This window comes from Gorilla gorilla, chromosome 14 (genome assembly GCF_029281585.2).
Source record: "Gorilla gorilla gorilla isolate KB3781 chromosome 14, NHGRI_mGorGor1-v2.1_pri, whole genome shotgun sequence".
Taxonomy (NCBI): Eukaryota; Metazoa; Chordata; class Mammalia; order Primates; family Hominidae; genus Gorilla; species Gorilla gorilla.
In genome coordinates this window covers 45,260,683-45,284,999 of record NC_073238.2, presented here as the reverse complement: position 1 = coordinate 45,284,999, position 24,317 = coordinate 45,260,683, and the positions used below count along the sequence as shown (strand labels likewise).

The window sequence follows — 24,317 nt, the reverse complement described above, 5'->3', positions numbered from 1 at the left end:
TTGAATCGGCTATATGTATACATTCTGATGACTTCCAAGTCCATATGTCCAGCTCATCTCTCCCCTAAGAGCTCCAGACCTGTCTGTTAAACTGCCTATTGGACACATCTTCAACCAACATGTCTTCACCTGAAACTACATGTTCCCCCAATGCCCTTCTCCACCCAACCTGGTCCTCCACCATGTTCCAGCTGAGTAAACAGAATCTGCATACGCCAGCTGTCCAAGTCAGAAGTTGAACATTATACTTTCCTCTTCCTTATCCTTTGCATCCTTTTAGTCATCAAATCCTGTTCATTCTACCACCTTATCATCTATTGAATGCATCAAGATGGCTCCATCCCAGGTTGTCCCATCCCATGTGGCAGTCAAGCAAATGAAACCCTTTACTACAACAAAGCATTACCTTTTGTGATGGGAGAAGGGAATAGAAAGACAAGAAAACACACAGGGAGAATCAGTTATTTCCATCCAGGGGAGAAGGGACTTAGAGATGGCTTTCTTTAATGTGAGTCTTGAAGAAATATAGGAGTTCCCTTCGTGCACAGGATAAGAGCATTCTAGATAGAGGCAACAGAATGATTTAAAAAATGGAGGTTTGAGACCGTATGAAACACAAGGCTAAGCACAAGTACTTGTACATGGCTGTTCATAGCTGCACAATTCACAATAGCCAAAAGGTGGAAACAATCCAAAGATGCATTAATGGATGCATGGACAGACAAATTGTGGTTTACCCACGGAAGAGAATATTATTCAACTGTGACAAAGACTGGAAGTACTGATATTTGCTACACGGATGCTACATGGGTAGTCTTCATAATAGTGCTTTTCCTGTCATCTTTCTAGTCAGATAATTTCTTAGATGATGAACCTTGAAAACATTATGCTAAGTGAAAAGAAGCCAGACACAAAAGGTCACCTATTATTGATTCCACATGTAAAATATCCACAAAAGGTAATCCACAGATGTAGAAAGCGGACGGTGGGGAGTGGAGTCAGGGGTAATTGCTTAATGGGTATGAGGTCTCCTTCTAGGATGATGAAAATGGTTTGGAACAAAAATAAAGGTGATGGCTGTCCAACAGCATGTATGTACTAAATGCCAGTGAATTGTTCACTTTAAAAGGTTAATTTTATATTATGTAAATTTCACTTCAATTTTTAAAAAGTCCTTTTTTAAAAAAAACTCCAGGGGATAGAACATAAGTGGTTAGAAATAAATATGAGAAGGTAGACAGGAAATAGTCTAAAAAGAACCATGTATCCTGTGACTGTAGAAGCTGAAAGATCTTTGTGACATATTTAAACTCTCATTCTTATGGGTTGTTGATACAGTACAGTATTAAATTCAACACATATGTAGATATTATCTTACTTCATTGAGATGAGATTTGTGGCTCTTGATTCCTCTTGAAGTCTCAGTTTTGATCAAATCTTCTTTAGAGTGTGATTTCCAAGTGTACTCATCACTATATTGTGTCTGATTGAGAATAGGATCACTAAGTGAATATGTATATCCTAATCTTCTGATACCGTTTTGGCTATAAAAAAACCCAGCAGAAATTAGAGTTAGAGGTTAAATACCAAATCTCACAAAAGTACACATGTCAAATCATTTTACTCATTACATTTTTTAAAAAGGTTGATTGGCATAAGAGTTGGTGCCAGAAATAATTTAATTTCAGGTTTTCCTTGAAGGAAAACAGCCCTGTATTTTAGGATGGCTTTTAACAAAAGTACAGATGCCTAAAATAAAATTTAAAAACATAACAATATGAAATTTATTTCATTAATTTTTTTAAAGAGCTGAACACTCTCCAATACAAATGGCACTTCAGTGTAACCAAATAGCTGGTGAAGAAAAGCTTCTCTCTATAGAAATCTCCCATTTGATAAAGGGAAGAAATACAAGAATTGAAATATCACTAGTTTCAAGCCCGTAATGAAATAATGAATCGAGGCAATGGCCAGCAATGTCCACTCATAGCTCCAAAAGAGGACCACCAGACACTATGAGCTTCTGAGTGAATACATGCATCATCACTTATTAAATATCTTTGCCAAAGTGCAAAACTTGAATCAGATGAAGTCTTCACAATGTTGGATTACAGGAAACACATGAAAAGAGAAATCATTTAAATGGCATCATGGAGACCAAAAAAAAAAAAAAAAAATCCCAGAACAATGATTCTGTTTCTTCAACAAAGAATTTGTCAGAAAAAAAAAGGTTCTCTTTCTCTCTTTTTTTTTAAAGATTAAATGAGGTAAGAGACAATAACCAAATGAAATGTGTGGACCTTTTTTAGATTCAAACCACTGCCTTTTAAAAAAAAGTTATGAGACAATTGGAGAGATTTGATTGCTGATTGGCTATTTGATATTAAGGAATTGGTTTTCTTAAAGGTGAGATAATAGAATTGTTACATATTTTTTAAAACATCCTTATCTTTTAGAGATACATACAAAATCTTTAGAATTGAAGTGATACAATGCCTGGGATTTGCTTCCACATACTCTAGTGGGAAGGATTAGTGGAGGGTACAGATAACAGTATCTAACGAGTGATGATTGCTGTTGCTGGGTCATAGTGGGGGATTTGTTGTGTGTTCCTCTGTGTATGTTTAAAATATTTCATTTTGACTTATTTTTTTAAAAAGGGCTGAATAGATTCAGATTATCTCTGTAAGAAGCAAATACCTAGGAAGTTAGAAACAAACATCCATCCGTATGATCATTCTATTGTCATTCAGATATAAACTGGAGAGTTTCCAAAGGGACGGAACACAGCACAAATAGCTTTTTTTTTTTTTTGAGACAGAGTCTTGCTCTGTTGCCTAGGCTGGAGTGCAGTGGTACCATCATAGCTCACTGCAGCCTCAAATTGCTGGGCTCAATCTATCCTCCCACCTCAGCCTCCCAAGTAGTTAGGACTTACAGGCATGTACCACCATGCCCAGCTGATTTATTTCTTATTTTTATTTTTTGAGATGAGGTCTCACTATGTTGCCCAGGCTGGTCTTGAACCTCTAGCCTCAAGCGATCCTCCTACCTCAACCTCCCAAGTAGCTGGGACCACAGGCGCATGCTACAGGCTGGGATTACAGGCGTGAACCACCACACTTAGTCACAAAAATCTTTAAAAGAATCAATTTTCAGATCTCAATTTCTCAATATACTCTTTCCTAGAACATATCCACCTGAGAACAAACCTGCAAATGTATGTGGGTTCTTTCTTCCTATACCCCTTGCCTGATTCTCCCTTCCCCATTTCACCACAGGCTTTTTCTATGGTGCATTGTCTCGAGGAATAAGCCTCCAATCCTGAGGGGGTCCCCCAGTGAAGGGAAACATGGTCGGAGTGATTTCACAGACACCTCCTTGTAATCCAAGTTCCACTTGGAACCACTTGTCTGGGCTTGTGGTTCTCAATGTCATGTGTATTTCCTTTTTTTTTTTTTTTTTTTTTTTGAGACGGAGTCTCGCTCTGTCACCCAGCCTGGAGTGCAGTGGCGCGATCTCCGCTCACTGCAAGCTCCGCCTCCTGGGTTCACGCCATTCTCCTGCCTCAGCCTCCCGAGTAGCTGGGATTACAGGCGCCCGCCACCACGCCCGGCTAATTTTTTTTTTGTATTTTTAGTAGAGACGGGGTTTCACCATGTTAGCCAGGATGGTCTCGATCTCCTGACCTCATGATCCGCCCGCCTCGGCCTCCCAAAGTGCTGGGATTACAGGCGTGAGCCACCGCGCCCGGCCTGTCATGTGTATTTCTATAGAGTGAAGGGTTGTGCTATACCCAGGGTACTAGGTATGTGTGGGGAGGCTCTGAATTTAGGTAAGTCATAGAGCATGGCTGAGAGTAATGTCGGGTTTTCTATCTCCTAACAATTACAAAATGTTCACCTCTTTTTAGGGAGAGGCCTCTGAGAGAAGAGAGGATGTAGAATGCTGAAAGTGACTCCTTTCCTCCCACATTTAAAGATAGGCATTTATCATCTTATCTCTAGGACATACCATTAGCTGGAAAGAAAAGCAGCTCTGAGGTGGTGAAGCAGCACAGATTGGTCATGCTGACTACTTTAAATATAACCAGAATCTTGCCTTTTTTTTTTTTATTTGACAGAGTCTGACTCTGTCACCCAGGGTGGAGCAACCTCCACTTCCTGGGTTCAAGCAATTCTCCTGTCTCAGCCTCCCGAGTAGCTGGGACAACAGGCACATGCCACCACACTGGTCTAATTTTTGTATTTTTAGTAGAGACGGGGTTTCACCATATTGGTCAGGCTGGTCTTGAACTCCTGACCTCAGGTGACCTACCCACCTTGGCCTCCCAAAGTGTTGGGATTACAGGCATGAGCCACCATGCCCAGAATCTTTTCCGAGACAGCAAATTTTTAAAGATTCACTGGATAAAACTGAGAAATAGGAATCTTGTATTTTTTTCAGATTTTGTATTAATCATTCAATAAAGTATTTAAATTTTATTCTGAATCCAATCATTTTACAAAATATTTACTCCAATGCAGCCAATTTTCATTTTATTTTATGTTGTAAAATATTTAACAATAAGTGAAAGTATAGGCTGACCTGCCAGACCAATATTAATTTTCACTATATGTAACTTTCTTTCATTGAATACTAGTAAATATTTGATTTGATGGCTGATGAAATTAATAAAATTGTTTCTGTTTTTATATGTGATTGGTATTTAATCATTCCCAAAAGGAAAGCAGCAGAATTCTATATACATGAGAATATATTTAGGAAACATTATGCTTTTTATTATACTCTTCACTTCACAAACAACTTATACATTTAGCTACACATTTTATTGCATTATTTTTGGATATAATGCAATAAAATGTGCAGCTAAATGTATAAGTTACTTGGATATAATTAATCATATCAGACCCAAATCTTTTAACACTTCCTTGTCTACTTTTAATAGTCTTCTCTATAATATGCATTCCATAATTTATTTTTCAGTGGTTTTTATAATATTCTCAAAACATATATTAACATTTATTTGGATTGAAAGTATAGCTAGATTTTATTTTGACATGAAATAAACCTGATTTTACTTATTGATTAGAACAACAAGGACTGATTTTACCAACTAGGTAAAGATGGCATAAACCGTATAAGCTAAATGTTCAGCTCCAAGATTTTGATAAAAATATATTCAAAATATGATAAAAGCCTTTATCAAAAAAGTCTGTATTTTGGCTTAGGATTGACTTGGCAATGTGGGCTCTTTTTTGGTTCCATATGAACTTTAAAGTAGTTTTTTCCAATTCTGTGAAGAAAGTCAAAGCTGGAGGCATCATGCTACCTGACTTCAAACTATACTACAAGGCTACAGTAACCAAAACAGCATGGTACTGGTACCAAAACAGAGATATAGACCAATGGAACAGAACAGAGCCGTCAGAAATAATGCTGCATATCTACAGCTATCTGATCTTTGACAAACCTGACAAAAACAAGCAATGGGGAAAGGATTCCCTATTTAATAAATTGGTGCTGGGAAAACTGGCTAGCCACATGTAGAAAGCTGAAACTGGATCCCTTCCTTACACCTTATACAAAAATTAATTCAAGATGGATTAAAGACTTACATATTAGACCTAAAACCATAAAAACCCTAGAAGAAAACCTACGCAATACCATTCAGGACATAGACATGGCCAAGGACTTCATGTCTAAAACACCAAAAGCAATGGCAACAAAAGCCAAAATTGACAAATGGGATCTAATTAAACTGAAGAGCTTCTGTACAGCAAAAGAAACCACCATCAGAGTGAACAGGCAACCTACAGAATAGGAGAAAATTTTTGCAACCTACTCATCTGACAAAGGGCTAATATCCAGAATCTACAATGAACTCAAACAAATTTACAAGAAAAAAACAAACAACCCTATCAACAAGTGGGCAAAGGATATGAACAGACTCTTCTCAAAAGAAGAGATTTATGCGACCAAAAAACACAAGAAAAAATGCTCACCTTCACTGGCCATCAGAGAAATGCAAATCAAAACCACAATGAAAAACCATCTCATACCAGTTAGAATGGCAATCATTAAAAAGTCAGCAAACAACAGGTGCTGGAGAGGATGTGGAGAAATAGGAACAATTTTACACTGTTGGTGGGACTATAAACTAGTTCAACCATTGTGGAAGTTGGTGTGGCGATTCCTCAGGGATCTAGAACTAGAAATACCATTTGATCCAGCCATCCCATTACTAGGTATATACCCAAAGGATTATAAATCATGCTGCTATAAAGACACATGCACACGTATGTTTATTGTGGCACTATTCACAATAGCAAAGACTAGGAACCAACCCAAATGTCCCACAATGATAGACTGGATTAAGAACATGTGGCACATATACACCATGGAATACTATGCAGCCATAAAAAATGATGAGTTCATGTCATTTGTAGGGACATGGATGAAGCTGGAAACCATCATTCTCAGCAAACTATCACAGGGACAAAAAACCAAACACCGCATGTTCTCACTCGTGGGTGCGAATTGAACAATGAGAACACACGGACACAGGAAGAGGAACATCACACACCGGGGACTGTTGTGGGGTGGGGGGAGAGGGGAGGGATAGTATTAGGAGATATACCTAATGCTAAATGACGAGTTAATGGGTGCAGCACACCAACATGGCACATGTATACATATGTAGCAAACCTGCACGGTGTGCACATGTACCCTAAAACTTAAAGTATAATAATAAAAAAAGTTTGTATTATAGAAATTTATTAAAATTAGTGTTTCCGTTTTCCAAATCCTTTTTGAATATAGAAAATTAAACAAGTTGCTTCCAAGTGAAAGAGTAACAGGTGCAATTTAATAGTCATTTGTCAAGACGTGCCTTTTAAATATATTCTCAGAAACTGAGACAGGGAATAACTCAATGACTGGAGGACAAATCATCTTATTAATAGCTTTCAATAAAATTTAAGGAGTACCAAACCAAGTTGTCAGCTGATCAGTCATTAAAAATCACATTGTGATTTCTGGGACATAATTCAGAAACAGTTCAGAGTGCTGAGTGACACTGCTATACTAAAACTCCTTTCATTTGCACTTACTTATTTCTATATATATATATGAACAAAGTCTCTTAACATTAAAATCTATAAATTGAAAAAAGAGAGAAGCAGAAAAAATTGATGCTGAGTGCAGTTTCATTCTGAAAATAACAACACTCAAAACTAGATATATGAGCTAATTGAAAACTAAACAGCCACATTTATCTCATTAAGATGCAGTTGCAAAAAAATTTTCTTTTTGTATTTCATAATTATGAACATTTATAATGTATTTATTGCTTTGAGCGATTGTGTACTAAAATAATTCTGATAACTCAGTACTTAGGGTCATATAACATGTTTAAAAATTAATTTCAATTAATATACTAAAATAGTTGCAAAGAAGTATAATAGCATGATCAATAAATTGCTTCCAAACATAAAATATATTACAGCAGGGAAAAAGTCTATGGAGGAAGTGGAGTGGGAATGAGAGTTCAAGAAGAGAAAGAAATGAAATAAATGATCAAAAAGAGCTTATTTGTGTGTTTATTTAAAAGATCATGGCAGATATTAATTTGCTAAAGCATTCAGAGTATTCATTGGTTTTATTGAAAAGTTTTATTTTAAAATGTCAATATGCAGGATGGGGAGGAAGTTTAATCTTTTGCAGCTATTTAAATTTATGTTGACATTTGACAAAGCCATCATACAAAGACTCTCCATAACCAAAGAACTTATACAGTCTTCACCCCTGAAAGCACCAAGAGCCAAATAAGGCTGTAATAAACTGTAAACATTAAGGTCACATCCTTAAGGGGGAAAAAAGAAATTTTAAAAAATCAAATAAAAAATAAATTCAAGAATAATTAGAATAAATAGTCTACCCTAATGAGAAGGAACCAGAAAAATAATTCTGGCAATATGACAAAACAAGGTTCTATAACATCCCCAAAAGATCACACTAGCTCTCCAGCAATGGATCTAAACTAAAATGAAATCTTTGAAGTATCAGATAAAGAATTCAAAAGGTTGATTATTAAGCTACTTAGAGAGATACCAGAAGAAGGTGAAAACCAACATAAAGAAATTAAGAAACAACTCAGGATATGAATAAAAAATTTTCTAAAGAAATAGATTTAAAAAAAAATCAGAACTTCTAGAAATGAAAGACACATTTAGGGAATGATGAAATGCAGTGGAAAGTTTTAACAGACTAGAACAAGTAGAAGAAAGAATTTTAGAGCTAGAAGACAAGGCTTTTGAATTAATCCAGACAAAAATAAAGAAGAAAGAATAAAAAGAAATGAGTAAAGTCTCCAAGAAATATGGGATTATGTAGAATGGCCAAATCTAAGAATAATTGGTGTTCTGAGGGAGAAGAGTAAGTAAAAAGTTTGGAAAAATTATTTGAGGGAATAATTGAGGAAAACTTTCCTGAGCTTGCTAGAAATTTAGATATCCAAATACAAGAAGCTCAAAGAACTCCTGGGAGATTCATCACAAAAAGGACTTCACCAACACCTATAGTCATCAGGCTATCTAAAGTCAATGTGAAGGAAATAATTCTGAGAGAAGTGAGACAAAAGCATCAGGTAACCTATTAAAAAGCAAAACAAAACAAAAAACCTTATCAGACTAACAGCAGCCTTTTCAGCAGAAACCTTACAAACCAGAAGGGATTGGGGTCCTATCTTTAGCCGCCTTAAAGGGAATAACTCTCAACCTAGAATTTATTATCCAGAAAAACTAAGTTTTATAAACAAAGAAGAAATAAAGTCATTTTCAGACAAACAAATGCTGAGGGAATTTGTCACTACCAGACCAGCCCTACAAGAAATGCTAAAAGGAGTTCTAAGTCCTGAAACAAAGGGTCAATATACACCAGAATAGAACCTCTTGAAAGGACCTATAAAACAATAACACAATGAAAAAAGCAAAGTATCTAGGTAGCAATTAACATGATGATTAGAACAGTACCTCACATCTCACTATGAACATTGAACATAAATGGCCTAAATACTCCACTTAATAGATTGGCAGAATGGATTAAAAAAATCCACAAACCACAAAATATCTGCTGTCTTCAGGAGACTGATCTAAAACATAAGGATTCATATAAACCCAAGGAAAAAGGGTGGAAAAAGATATTGCATGCAAACAGAAACCTAAAGCGAGCTGGAGTAGCTATTCTTATATCAGATAAAACAGACTTTAAAGCAACAACAGTAAAAAAAAGACAAAGAAAGTCATTATATAATGATAAAAGGATTAATCCAACAAGAAGATATTACAGTCCTAAATTTGTATGCATCTAACACTGGAGCTCCCAGATTCATAAAATATTTACTACTAGACCCAAGAAATGAGATAGACAGCAACACAATAATAGTCGGGGACTCCAACACTCCATTGACAGCACTAGACAGATCATTGAGACAGAAAGTCAACAAAGAAATAATCGACTTAAACTACACTCTAGAACAAATGGACCTAACAAATATTTACAAAAAGTTCTACCCAAGAATTGCAGAATATACATTTTTCTCATCAGCACATGGGACATTCTTCAATATAGACCATACAATAGGCCACAAAACAAGTCTCAATAAATTTTAAACAATCAAAGTCATATCAGGTATCTTCTCAGATCGCAGTGGAATGAAACTAAAAATCAACTCCGAAAGGAACTCTCAAAACGATACAAATACATAGAAATTAAACAATCTGCTCCTGCATGATTTTTGGGTTAACAGTGAAATCAAGATGGAAATTAAAAAACCCTTTGAAATAAATGATAATAGTAACACAAGTTATCAAAACTTCTGGGATACAGTAAAAGCAGTGCTAAGAGGAAAGTTTATAGCACTAAATGCCTACAGCAAAAAGTCTGAAAGATCACAAACTGACAACCTAATTTCATACTTCAAGGAACTAGAGAAACAAAAACAAACTAAACCCAAAGCTAGTACAAGAAAAGAAATACAATCAGAGAAGAACAAAATGAAGTTAAACAGCAAAAAAAAGATCAATGAAACAAAAAGCTTGTTCTTTGAAAGGGTAAAATTGATAGACCATAAACTAGATTAACCAAGAAAAGAAGAGAGAATATTCAAATAAACTCAATTTGAAATGGAACTAGAGACACTTCAACTGACACCACAGAATTATGAAAGATCATTCAAGACAACTATGAGCACCTCAATGCACTCAAACTAGAAAATCCAGAGGAAATGAATAAATTCTTGGAAACATACAAGCCTCCTAGATTAAATCAGGAAGAAATAGAAATCCTGAGCAGACCAATAACACGCAGTAAGATTGAGTCAGTAATAAAAAAAACTGTCGACTTCAAAAAAAGCCAGGGCCAGATGGATTCACAGCTGAATTCTACCAGACATTCAAAGAAGAATTGGTGCCAATCCTACTGAAACTATTCCAAAAGATTGAGAAAGAGGGAATCCTCTCCGACTCATTTTATGAAGCCGGTATCACTCTGATACCCAAAACCAGGAATACTGGTCTGTAGAAAACTACAGACCAATATCCCTGATGAACATTGATACAAAAATCCTCAACAAAATACTAACTGAATTCAATAGCACATCAAAAAGTTAATACGCAATAATCAAGTGAGTTTCATCCCAGGGATGCAGGCATGCTCTAACATATGCATGTCAAATATGATATATCACATAAACGGAATCAAAAAACAAAAATCATATGATCATTTCAATAGATGCAGAAAAAGCATTCAATAAAATCCAGCATCCCATTATGATAAAAACCTTCAACAAACTAGACATCTAAGGAATATACCTTAAAAAAAATTAGAGCCATCTATGACAAAACCACAGTTTTCATTACACCAAATGGGGAAAACTTGAAAGCATTTCCTCTGAGGCCTGGAACAAGAAAAGGATGCCCACTTTCACCACTTCTATTCAACATAGTACTGGAAGTCCTAGCCAGACCAATCAAGCAAGAGAAAGAAATAAAGTGTATCCACATTTGAAAGGAGAAAGTCAAAATATTGCTGTTTGCTGATGATATGATCATATACCTAGAGTTTGGATAAATGAATTCTGTTAAGTCTCAAGTTGCAAAATCAATGTACACAAATCAGTAGCACTGCTATATACAACAATGACCAAGCTGAGAATCAAATCAATAACTCAATCCATTGTACAACAGCTGCAAAAAATAAAATACCCAGGAATATACTTAACCAAGGAGGAGGTGAAATATCTCTACAAGGAGAACTACAAAACACTACTGAAAGAAATCATAGGTGACACTAACAAATGGAAACACATCCCATGGATGTGTTTCATGGATCAGAAGAATCAATATCATGAAAATGACTACACTGCTCAAAGCAATCTACAGAGTCAATGCAATTCTTATCAAAATACCAACATCATTTTTCACAGAATTAGAAAAAACAATTCTAAAATTCATATGGAAGCAAAAGAGAGCCCAAATAGCCAAAACAATCCTAAGTAAAAAGAATAAATCTGAAGGCATCACATTACTAGACTTTAAATTATACTACAAGGCTATAGTTACCAAAAGAGCATGGTACTGGTTTAAAGAATAAAGTAGGCACATTGACCAATGGAACAGAATAGAGAACCCAGAAATAAAGCCAAATACTTACAATGAAGTGATCTTTGACAAAGCATACAAAAACATAAATTTGGGAAAGGACACCATATTTAATAAATGGTGCTGGGAAAATTGGCTAGCATCTCTCACCTTATAAAAATCAACTCAAGACAGATAAAAGACTTAAATATAAGACCGGAAACCAAAAAAATTCTAGGAGATAACTTAGGAAAAACTCTTCTGGACATTGGCCTAGGCAAATAATTCATGATTAAGACCCCAAAAGCAAATGCAACAAAAATAAATAAATAAATGGGACCTAATTTAACTAAAATGCTTTTATACAGCAAAAAGAATAATTAGAATAATCAGACAACCCACAGAATGGGAGAAAAATATTTGCAAACTGTGCAGCTAACAAAGGACTTACATCCCAAATCTACAAGGAACTCAAAGAAATCACCAAGAAAAAAATCCTATCAAAATGTTGGTAAATGACATGAACAGCCATGTCTCAAAAGAAGGTATACAAATGGCCAAAAACATATGAAAAACAATGCTCAACGTTGCTAATCATCAGGGAAATACAAATGAAAACTGCAGTGAGATACCACCCCACTCCTGCAAAAAGTATTATTGAATTTAATTATTAAAAAGTCAAAAAACCAATAGATGCTGGCAACGATGTGGTGAAAACAGAACACTTATACCCTGATGGTGGGAATGTAAATTAGTACAACCTCTATGGAAAACAGTATGAATATTTCTTAAGGAACTAAGAGTAGATCTATCGTTTGATCCAGCAATGCCACCACTAGGTATCTACCCAAAGGAAAAGGAGTCATTTTATTAAAAAGACAACTGTACATGTATGTTTACCACAGCACAATTCACAATTTTAAAGATATAAAACCAACCTAAGGGCCCATTGATTAGTGAGTGGGTTAAAAAAAAGTGGTATATATATATATATATATATATACCATGGAATATTACACAGCCATAAGAAAGATGAAATAATGTCTTTTGCAGCAACTTGGATGGAGCTGGAGGCCATTATTCTAAGTGAAGTAACTCAGGAATGGAAAACCAAATACCATACGTTCTCACTGATAAGTGGGAACTAAGCTATGGGTACCCGAAGGCATACAGAATGACATAATGGACTATGGAGACTCAGAAGCAGAGAGGGAGGTGGCAGTGGGTGAGGAATAAAAAATTACATGTTGGGTACAATGTACACTACTTTAGTTATGGGTACCCTAAAATCTCAGACCTCACCGTTATGCAATGCACCCATGTAACCAAAAACCACTTGTACCACAAAAGCTATTGAAATAAAAAGTTAAAATTTTTATACTGAAAACTTTTGTGAGAAGTTTATAAATATATAAATTCAAACATCACTGACCTAGATTCCCTAAGTTATCTATTTGTTTTTGGCTTTCATCCTAAACATTTCTTCTTCAGGCTACTGTTACAATTATATAGCTGGCACTTTCATTACAGTCAGATGATAAAATTTCCCAGTTACGGACTCACTGGGATAGCTAGTAACTCAGAAATCTGGAATCTTGTAGCCTTGTACTTTTTGGAAATCTATCACATACTATGGTGGGAAAAATGAATGAAAATGACTAACTTATTTGTGTTAGTCACTGTCCTAGTGCTTTGTGTCCTCAGAACAGCCACTTTAGGCAGGTATCATTGTCACCATTTCACTAATGACAAAACTGAGCCCCAGATGGCTTGTTACTTGCGCAAGGTAGCAGAGATAATACGGGTAAGAGCAGGGGGCTAAGAATAGAAGCCATTTCTGCCTAACTCCATAGCCATGGTCTTACCAATACTCCACTTTTCAATATCTTGAACTTTTAAGATGAAATTTTTGTTTGTTTGTTTGTTTTGAGACAGAGTCTCACTGTGTCACACAGGCTGGAGTGCAGTGGTGTGATCTCGGCTCACTGCAACCTCCACCTCCGGAGGTCAAGCAATTCTCGTGCCTCCGCCTCCCGAGTAGCTGGGATTACAAGTGCCTGCCACCACACCCAGCTAATTTTTGTATTTTAGGTAGAGACGGGGTTTCACCATGTTGGCCAGGCTTAGGGTGAAAAGATTCTCACTGGATACAATTCACAGAATGAAGATGATAATTGAAGGCTCTCTATGGTGATTTCATACCTACCAGTGACACAGTAAAAGATGGTGGGGCAGCCGGGTGCGGTGGCTCACACCTGTAATCCCAACACTTGGGGAGGCCGAGGCAGGTGGATCACAAGGTCAGGAGATCAAGACCGTCCTGGCTAACACAGTGAAACCCTCTCTCTACTAAAAATACAAAAAATTAGCCAGGTGTGGTGGTGGGCGCCTGTAGTCCCAGCTACTCGGGAGGCTGAGGCAGGAGAATGGCGTGAACCCAGAAGGCAGGGCTTGCAATGAGCCGAGATGGCGCCACTGCACTCCAGCCTGGGTGACAGCGAGACTCCTTCACAAAAAAAAAAAAAAAAAAAAAAAAAAAAAGATGATGGAGCTCCCCTAATCCCGCTCTCACGCACCTACTGATGAGCTTAGAAGCTTAGAAAGGCAGCTGACGCCTGTAATCCCAGCACTTTGAGGGGCCGAGGTGGGTGGATCACGAGGTCAGGAGATCGAGACCATCCTGTCTAACAGGGTGAAACCCCGTCTCTACTAAATACACAAAAAATTAGCCCAGCGTGGTGGCGGGCGCCTGTAGTCCCAGCTACTCGGGAGGCTGAGGCAGGAGAATGGCGTGAACCCACGGGGCGGAGCTTGCAGTGAGCCGAGATCGTACCACTGCACTCCAGCCTGGGCAACAGAGCGAGACTCTGTCTCAAAAAAAAAAAAAAAAAAAAAAAGGCAGCTGATGTTCAGAAACTCCCACTACCCTCAGCTCAGGTTGAATTGGAGGAGAAGCTGAAGCCAATATTGCAGTATCTGGAGGAGTGGAGGTAAGAAGAGGGGGACAGCGGCCTTCTTCCAGCTTCCAAGACTAGTCTTGGTGATGCTATGATAACAAGTATTTATTCATCCATTCATCTATTCACTCAATTGTCATTGCCTGACTACTCTATATTAGGGAATGGATTCAAGTCACGTGAATGTTTAGGTAGCACAACCTTATTAACCTATATGTTGGGTCTGCTGTAAACCACAATACACAGGAACTTTATGAAAAATTGGTAGCCATTTTCTCGGTTTCCCTATAGGAGGTTTGGATACTGTTTGAGGGGAAGGGGTATCACGGATGCTTGGAGCAGAGGTGTGCACACAGTAGCCCGTACCCAAGAGCATTTTTACGAAGCTTCTCTAATTACTGTCTATGTGTTTGGATTCTGAGTCATAAAAGACAAGTCAACAAATTAAAACATGTATATCAATCCAACTCAAATAATGATCTACCGAATTAAGGCAGGCACTGCTCCTGTTTTAGGCATGAATGCAGTCCTCATAGTGGTAGCATAGGAATCCCAGTTGGGGTCACCTGCTAAAAGTACAATAAAGCAGTTTTAAATATGGCAAACCAGAATATTTTGAAGAAATGTTGTTTTAACAATTAAGATAATTTTGCAAGAGAAAAAAACATTTTGGATGGTTTATCTTTAGAGTCTAAGGAATAAAGGCCAAAATACAGCCTCTAATAGGAATGAGGAAGTTCGACTTATCTGTGTTTCACACCAAAATAAAAGATAGTTCTACTGTTTCTCCTGAGCATTCATGCATGCTATTTTAAAGAATTAAAGACAGTCATAAAAATATAAAGAGGAAAGTAATTCATCTGAAACTCTATCATTTTAAGAGACCTACTATTATGTTTTAGTCACCAACTTTACATGCATCATATTAGATGTACCTATAGACACACGGAATGACTTTACACACGCAGGATCATATCACACACATCAAGTTTTATAATGGACACCTCCTTACTTCTTCCTTTCCCTGCCATTGCCACTCTCCTTCCTATCCCTCCTCCCAGGCAGCACATGTTAACAATTTCGCCTGTTTCTTTGCATACATGTGGAGGTAATCACATGCTGATTTATACATAGACATATCGGGTTTCAGTTATCAACATTTTGTTTCACAAAAGTGGGCTCATATGACACAGAGTGTCTTTTTCTTATATCTGTCACTAACAGTGTGTGATAGAAAACTCCCCCAAGTCATCTGGCGTAGTTCTAATTTATGTCTCGTAATGGTTGTGCAAAATTCTGTGGTGTAGATGCCATTTAAAGCTATGAGAGTGGGGAGATCAATGAAGGAGGGAGTAAACTTGGAGCAGAAGTTCCAAGGCTGAGACCTGGAACACTCCAATATCAAGAATTTGGAGAGAGAAGGAGGAGCCAGTGAAGGGGCTGAAAAGAACTGTTAGAGAGGTGATGAAGAAACCAGGAGCCAGTGGCATCCTGAAAGTCAAAAAAAGTGTCCCAGAGAAGGGAGTCAAATACTGCTGATGGTTCCAGGAGGATGCCAGCTGAGAATTTACCACTGGTAGTGCTATTGTTTGAATGTGTCCCCCAAATGTTGTGCATTGGGAACTTAATCCCCAAGTGTATATGTTGATAGCATTTGCAGGTGGGGCCTTTGAGGGGTAATTAAGATTAGATAAGGTAATCAGAGAGGGGTCCCCATGATGGGACTGGTGGCTTTATAAAAATAGGATGAGAGACCTGGGCTAGCACATTCTTGCCCTATCACCATGCAATGCCCTCCACCATGTTACAATGCAGCTAATAGGCCCTCACCCAATGCCAGTGCCATGCTCTTGGACTTTCTATCCTCTAGAACCATCAGCTAAAGTAGTTTTCTTTTCCTTATAAATTACCCAGTATGTAGTATTCTGTTACAGCAACAGAAAATGGACTAAGACGGGTAGATACCAGCAACAACACTGTTTATTTGCCCCAACCTCCCATTGTCAATGAAGTACCACCAAATTTCTCAGGAATATACATTTTAAATTTAAAATTCAGTCATTCTCTCACTCTTCATATCTAGGTGGTTACCTGCTGCTTTATATATGTCATGAGAACCTTGGTTGAACATCTCTACTTTTTGAATACACAGTATTCTCTAGGATGTATCCCTTCATCCCTAGAATACTGTAGCCACCTCATTGCCTGTATTTGCTCCCCTTCATGTGTCCTATTACAATTGCTATTAAGTATTTTTCTTCAATTTCCCAATATTTTAAAAAGCTATATGCTACTGCTTAGCATAGGGAGCTCTGGCCAAATATTTATGGTTCCTGTTATCTGTGAACCTCTTAATGTTCATCTCCACATCTATCCCAATCAAGTCTTGTTTATAATTTAACAGACTCTCATTTCCAATCAGGATCTGATCATCTGCAACTATTACCTGTGCCCTTAACCCTGGCTGAAGTTCTACCTCCACTTAAGAGCCCCTTAGTCAGTTAACTGAAGCCTTAGCCCCTTGTATTCCCCATTCTGTAACTGTGCTTCTATGCACTCCTAGTGTCTGCTCTCTAATCCTGCTCTACAAGAAATGACATCATTCTCCAATACTCCTTCTTTAGTGGGCATCGCTTTATGCTTGAAAGCATTTTATCCCAATAGCAGAATTCAATGTTCTTTGTTAAAAGAATTACAAGTATGAACAAGTAAAAGGGAAGAAATTGTGAGGCATGCCACTCGTAAAAGAAGCCTTCTCTAACCTGATTTGAACTTCGGCATTGGACTTTCGGAACGATCAGGAAGGATATTCTGCACAAAAGCCACACATGAATTTTCCCTCTTTTTTCTAAGGCAGACAACTCTAACAGTCCAGATCACATTTCTGTTAGGCTCAGATATGCCTCAAAAAGCCTGGCAGAACAGCACTCCAGGCAGCACCTCCCAATCAATCATGTGGGCAAGCACGACACGCCCCTCTGTGTTCCCGCCCGTCTAGGGTCCTATCCCTTCTGAAGATAGTTTGGCAGCTGGGGTCACCAATTGCCAGGTGCCTGGATCAGGAGTCTGACGGACAAGAGCAGCATGCCTTACTGTTTCCAAGAACTGAGGCCATGAGAGCCTCCCTCTTCCATTGTTACCTTTGTACAGATCAGGCACTCCCTCCACTCCCTAATCCTAACCTGCTTGGACGCACACTTGATCTTTGGTACGTCTTCCTTTAATTTCATGTTAATGATTTCCCTTACTACAACTCTTTTTGTAAGGGCTGTATTTCTATGCTTTTTACCTCCATTGACAAAGCTTCTGAAATACAGTATGCCATTGGAATTAATTTTCTTCATTAACAGAAATGTTCATTGAGAAATCTGTAATCACAATATTCTGAAAATCTGTTCCTAGTATGTTCTCTGCATGTCACTACTTTCTTCTCAGTATCTCAATGTCCTTTTGTGTAGCTCATATCCATCTTTCCTGTGATTATGTCTTCCTAATTCTTTCTTCTCTCATTTTCTGTTCCTCCTTCAAACAAGTCCCCAAGCCCTCCCGTGGACCCAGCCCTGTGGAGCACTGGGACACAGAGTCTTGACCTGGCCTTGGAGAACTCACAGGCCAAGAGATGAGCTACGTATCCTACGAGCACAAGTTTAATGTGGTGCTGATGTCCTATGTGTCACAGGGAACATGAAGAGGGTGCAATTCTTTTTGCTTGGATGAGAAGATGCGGCAGCAAGGGCAGGCCCAGGGGTCATCATAGCATAGGTGGCATCTGAGCTGTGATTTAATTTAGTAGATGTTTGAAAGAGAAGCACAGGACATGAAGTAAAACAATTTACAGAGGAAGTAGCATGAGGTATGAGAGTCTGAGATGAGACACAACAAATAGCCCCATGTGAATGGAGCAAAGGGAAAGATGGCTAATGACAGGTCAGCAAAGCATCCTAAAGCCTCATTCTGCTAATCTTGACAATCCACTGGATGTGTTCACCATTAGGAAAATATAAAGATTTAAAAATATTATAAAATAGTAACATGTATATTCTATTATACTTTACAAAATATTTTCACATATATTATTTTATTCCCTCACTTTGTTTTGAGGATTCAAGGTATTGATATATATAAGTTGCTTGTAGTGTGCCACATGGTGACACTACAAAAAAGATATGTCCATGTCCTAATCCCCAAAACCGGTGAATCTTACCTTATTGGGAAAAGGGGTCTTTGCGCATGCAATTAAAGATCTTGAGATTAGGAAATCATCCTGGATTATCCTCGAGTACCCTAAATGCAATTACAAGTGTGCTTATAAGACAGAGACAGAGACCTGGAGTAATGAGGTCACAAGCTAGCATTACAGGATCTCTGGGGTGTTGATTTTTCTGGCTGGAAAACTCTGTGGCTGCAGTGCCTTTGCCAGAGTTTTTGTCCCACATTGAGGTACACAGACAAGTGAAGAGTGAAGAAGAGTTTTAGTGTTAGAACAGCTCGGAGGAGTGGGTAGCTTCTCTCTGTAGGCAGGTCATCTGGTCACGTGTTCAGCTGTCAGTAGAGAGGAGGCCCTAGACAGCGTAGCTCCTCTCCATAGGCAAGTCATTCAGAGATCTGTGCAGGTTTCTGAAGCTCTCAGCAGAGAGCGTAGCTCCTGTCTGTCGGCAGTTGAGAGGGTACTCCTTCCTTTCTGCAGCTAGTTGCCCCATCATCTCCAGCTATCAGCAGAGAGCATACTCCTCTACAGCTGGGGGTTCCCTTGTCTCTCCCTGCCCTCTTCATTCTCTGGCTGTCCTCTTCCCTGCTCTGGCTGAGCCCAGGGTTTTTATGGACTTCAGAGGGAAGGAAGTGCATGCTGATTGGTCCATGGGTGGCCATGGGCAGGCCGGAGGAGGCAGCATGAGTCCCCACTCACATTCCTGACTGGCAGCCTGGTCCCCAGACTTCAGGCCCTCCCTGGTCGGAGGGTGGGGCCTTGCTGGGGACCCCAGCCCCTTCCACCCAGGACTCTCTGTCTGCCTCCTGCTGCCATTCACAGCCCTGGGGCTTGGTCCCAACCCCACTCTGAGATCAGAGCCAGTGGAGAGAGGCCAGGCAGTGGGAGCAGATAGCCTTTAGCCTGAAGGGATGGGGGTGGGGTATTGCCTGGCAGTGGGACCAGATACCCCTGAACCTGCAGGGATGGATGGGTGAAGGGTGTCCTTCCTGGGGAGTCCAAGGGTGCAGGCTGCAGAGATGCCCAGGTCCTGTGCCTGAGGGGCAGCCGCAGCTGCACCAGAGAGCTCCTGCCCTACCAACTTGGAAGAGGCAAAGCTCCCACTTGTCCCTGGCTCCTGCCTGCTTCATGGAGTGAAAGGCCCAGGTCTGCAGCCGTGGGTTCCACAGGGAGGCTCAGAGGCACAGGGAGGCTCAGACCCACAGCCGCAGTTTGGGTGGCTGTAGCCTCACCCAGGACTGCAGGGCTCCTGCTTGCTCCATAGAGCAGGAGGCCTGGGTCTGCAGCTGCGGTTTGGGCGGCTGTAGCGGCACAGGGAGCTCCCATCCCAACTCAGAAGGGGCAGCTCCCACGGGCTCCATGGAGTGTTGCAGCCCCAGCTGTGCTTCCCTGCTGCAGCCAGCATGATGGCAGCAGCCACTGCCATCACTAGCAGTGCCGATGGCTACCTGAAGCTGGAAGACGCAAGGACCACTTCTCCCCTAGGGCCTGTAGAGGGAGTGCAGACTTGTCCAGACCTTGATTTCAGGCTCTCGACCTTCAGAGCTGTGAGCAAATACATTTTTGTTGTTTGAATCCACCAGTCTGTGGGAACATATAGCAGCCACAGGAAGCTAATACAACACCTAAGAGCCCCATCTGTAGTAATTATTCAATAACAGTTAGTCATCAGTCACCATCAACCTCATCCTATTTCGGACCAAAGCTGGGCAATGGGGACACATCAAGCCTACCATTTGGAGGGTGACTCTCCCAGCAGTGGGGGATGAAGTGGCACAGAGTAGCCATTAGAAGCCCAAGCCTGGAGGTAAAGGGGCGAATTCACCCGGGGGAAAAAGAGCTTTGGAGGCAGAATCAAAGAGACCTGGTGATCAAACTGCAGTCTCAAGGAAGCTGCCTTCCCTTCTAAATTGAGCAGCTAGGACCCTCTTAACTGAACTCTCAAAGTCTGGAAGGTTTGAGGAGGACAAGGAGTGTGATTTTGCGCATGTCAAGTTGGAGGCCCTGCTGTGACACCCACATGGAACTGTCTGGTAGACAGTTAGATATTCTGGTCTGAAAAAGTAGGAAGAAAGTCCAAGTCAGAGATAAAGGTTAGAGAGTTGTTGGCACCTTTATGCAGCACTTGAAGCCCTGTGCAGGATATGGTCACAAAGAGAAGGTAAGCCTAGAAGGATCGATCCTGGGGGACTCCAACAGTTCCCAGACAAGAAGGGGATGAAATGGGGAGATAGTGGGAAAACAGGGTGGTTAGAAAGGGAAGAGAAGCGTCCAAAGGGGTGCTGTCGGGATGCTAGGAGGGGATCCTCCCTCCTCTGTCTTTCCTGTTTGCCTTCCCATCATATAGAAACTGAGTGTATTAGATATTTTCTGCACTAATTAAGTATTTTCATTTTCCATTCTTAATTTACAACGGAATGAATTGGAATGAAAATATGCATTTCATTCACTCTTTTGGGAGCACAATTCTAGGGAATTTGTACTTGAACAATCCTTCGCTGCTCCATAGCCACGGTGGAATCACAGTTACCCAACTATACAGCAGCAATGGCCAATTATTGCCACAAGAGACCATGATGGAGCTGACTACACGGTAATCATGCCACTGGCGTCACAGCTAGAGTGGTTCTCCCTCCACAGACCCAAAATGCTGAACTGGTGAACCTGCTGCATCTGTGGGCAGAATTAGGATGAAAAGCACTACCTCTGTGAAATACAAAATCTCTGTGGAAGAAAAATCAATTCGGGTTAGAGGCGGCAGCTGAAGGCCATGGCTCCCAGCCTGGTGCGACAGCCCAGGGAGGGCCCCTGCCTCTGCAGACACAGCTGGGACTGCATTCAGCAGCCAACCCCTCCCCCACTTTCCTTGCTGTTTCCAAGATCCTATATGGGGATCGGGACTCATGCAGGACCTGTTCTCTTCACAGCTTCCAGGACTTCTCTTTCTTCTTTGCCTTTGGCCCTGTTTTCCTTGGAAAATCACCAGTTCTTCCTTTTTTCCTGTCCCCTCTTAGCCAGGCACTTCCTCGAGTGTTTAAAAACCCTGCGCGTTTTAGGGAGCGGGGATTTGGCAAAGGTTATGCGAAGGCCTGAAAAGGGGCAGCGTCATGAATGCCCTGTCGTTCTCCCTGACTCCCCGTCTTTTCCTCAGTTGAGCATACTCCTAAGAGCGATGCCACACCCTTAAATACTAAGGCCCCTTTTTCTCAACAGGACCCTTTCCCCGGGAAAGACCCCAGCCCCGCCCCGCAGACCGGCAGAGTCTGCTGTCTTACTTGGCTGGAGGTTGTGGTGGCAGAGAGAGGCATCCGGAGCCCTGGGCCCAGGCTGTTCCATTCTGCCCGAGGAGGCGGCCGCGGGGCCCTGGCTCCAGCTATCTCAGCGCTTGCGGGAGCCGCGGGCTGCTTTGTGACGCGTCGCCATGGAGACAAGGGTCGGGTTCCAGGGAGTTCTGCCCCTGCCAAGGGGTGCTGGCCACGCAGGAGGCTTAACCTGGCCGGCGCGGGAATGGGGTGCAGAGAGCAAAGAAATGTGGCTTTGATCTTATGGATGCCTTACTTTTACATTATTTGTACAGTTCTTGCAGTGAGCTTTCCGGACCACTGTCTTGTATGTTTCCTAAGAAAAGCAAAAAGGGAAGAGGTTGAAGAGAAAGTAGATTTTCAGCTACAAACTTTCATCCATTAGCTTTCAGCTTAAGCAAATGTGCGCAAAGTTGTCATGGATTTTTGCAGTCAATAAAAACCAAGCAAGAAGACTGAATCCCAAGTCATCTGGTATAAATGGAAGCAGTTTCTGTGATAGTTCCACCCGGTCAGAAGGGTCATCCTGGCTTAGGAGAGGGGCAGAAGGGGAAATGCACGCGTGGAAACAGGAGTGGGCAGGGAGGATGTGACACTGTCCTCCTCACCAGGCCACGTTCCTGGCACCAACCATAGTGTTTGTGAGGGTCAATTTAATTGTTCTTGTGCTCTGATAGAGGAAGCTGTGTCTTTCATCCCCTTGTAAGTTTTCACTGATGAAGGGGGTCTTTTATCTTCATATCTTGGGAACTACTGAAACTGTTTCAAAGAGTCAAAGACACCAATAACTAACAGAAATTCTTGTTTTCAGGGGCAGATAAGAAAAGAAACAATTTGCTGAAACTCCCTCTGCTTATAACAAAACTGACTGAAATCAGCCGGAATCAATATGGCCAAATGCAGTTTGCGCACAGCAAGCTTGCTGATGTCACAGCCGAATTTCTACTGCATGTTTCATACGAACTCCCTCCAAATTTGCACATGGGACCTACCAGGAAGCATGAAGAGAGAGCCATGCATGCCTGAAGACTTCCCAGATGTTCCCTTTGCTTCCACCAATCACCTGCTAACCCCAGGATCCAACCCTAAACCTTTTGTAATAAAATTACTGCCCTAAAGCCAGTACAAGACAGAATTGAACTGGACTTCTGTTTCCTCAGAAGTTAACTTGCAATGTGAAGTTTTTCTTTTCTCATACACTTGGTGTCATAGTGTTGGCTTCTAGTGCAGTGAGCCCCTTTTGCTGGATAACACTACCTGGTAATTTGACATACTAGGTGGTTAGTAACTACTGACTGTCTCCAGGTTACAACACAGTTATTACCTACTTGGGTGAAAAGAGAAGACAGGAAATACATTTTGGAGTTGGCTGGCAACCTGTTTACAAAGCGATTTACAACAGTTCCTTATTCTTAAGGGGCTATTCTAATATAAGACCTCAGAGAAACAGTGCAGTGTGACAAAGGAGGAATTTATCAAAGGAGACAGAAAAAGCATCAAGGTAAGGATCCCAAATATATGTGCAAGGAATGTCTTTAAAATGAAGAGCTAAACTAGAATTTTCTGAAGGTAGAGTTCTATCCATATAATGGAATGAATATAACACATTATAAATTCTCATGTTTTGAAGCAATGGAGGGTGGAACACATTAGAAGGCATAGATGTTATTAAAAGGAATGAGTCTAAATTAGGATTTAGTAGTGGCATCTAAATTTAAAAAGTAGCACCCAATAACAGATTACTGTCTGGAAATGGTAGAGCTAATTAGCATAGCATAATTTAAGAGAAATATATTTTTAAAATAGAGCAGCAAGTATATAGAATTTTGAAAGTGAATTCTTATTAATATCTTACAATTTGTCTCATTTTAGGCAAGCTGTGAAATGGTGCTGTAGGAACCAAATAGAGAGCCAAAGGATCTCTCCGTCACTGCAGGCCCTTAGGGGTAAGCAAATCCTTCCCTGATCCCTGGTCTCCTTATCTGTAAGTAAGAATACCAGCACCCACCTCACTGTGCTGTAAACATGATGAGTTCCAACAATAGTTTATAAATTGTAAAATCACACAAATCTAAGATATTGCTCTTGTTGCTATTCTGATCTTCATTCCTTTTATAGTCTTTCTACTTCAAAGTGTATTTTTGCGTGGGTCCATTTTATGGCTAGCGGTATGGCACTATTCCTGCCTTTGAATTCTGGTTGCCTGAGGCAA

At 40.2% G+C, this 24,317-nt stretch overlaps 1 protein-coding gene and 1 long non-coding RNA gene across 10 annotated transcripts in view; one reads left to right on the top strand and one right to left on the bottom strand.

The window, feature by feature from the left end:
* TEX26 (testis expressed 26) overlaps positions 1-22,237 on the bottom strand; it is a 43,552-nt gene extending 21,315 nt beyond the window's left edge. The window contains exons 1-4 of one of the 5 annotated variants that reach the window (XM_055359580.2): positions 22,079-22,136; positions 18,801-18,880; positions 15,081-15,165; positions 1,379-1,544 (exon numbers count right to left, since the gene is read on the bottom strand). In XM_055359580.2, coding sequence (XP_055215555.1) covers positions 1,379-1,544; positions 15,081-15,130 — 216 coding nt within the window. In that variant the 5' untranslated portion in view covers positions 15,131-15,165; positions 18,801-18,880; positions 22,079-22,136. Of the gene's footprint in view, positions 1-1,378; positions 1,545-15,080; positions 15,166-18,800; positions 18,881-22,078 lie in introns of all 5 variants that reach the window. The other 4 variants (XM_055359579.2, XM_055359578.2, XM_004054338.5 and 1 more) reach the window with 4 other exon arrangements.
* Positions 22,238-22,243: 6 nt separating this feature from the next.
* Positions 22,244-24,317, top strand: part of LOC109029491 (uncharacterized) — a 49,821-nt gene continuing 47,747 nt past the window's right edge. For 3 of the 5 annotated variants that reach the window (XR_002008595.4, XR_002008594.4, XR_010130516.1), the window contains exons 1-2: positions 22,246-23,606; positions 23,978-24,051. This is a non-coding gene — a long non-coding RNA (uncharacterized lncRNA). Of the gene's footprint in view, positions 23,607-23,977; positions 24,052-24,317 lie in introns of all 5 variants that reach the window. The other 2 variants (XR_008670757.2, XR_010130517.1) reach the window with 2 other exon arrangements.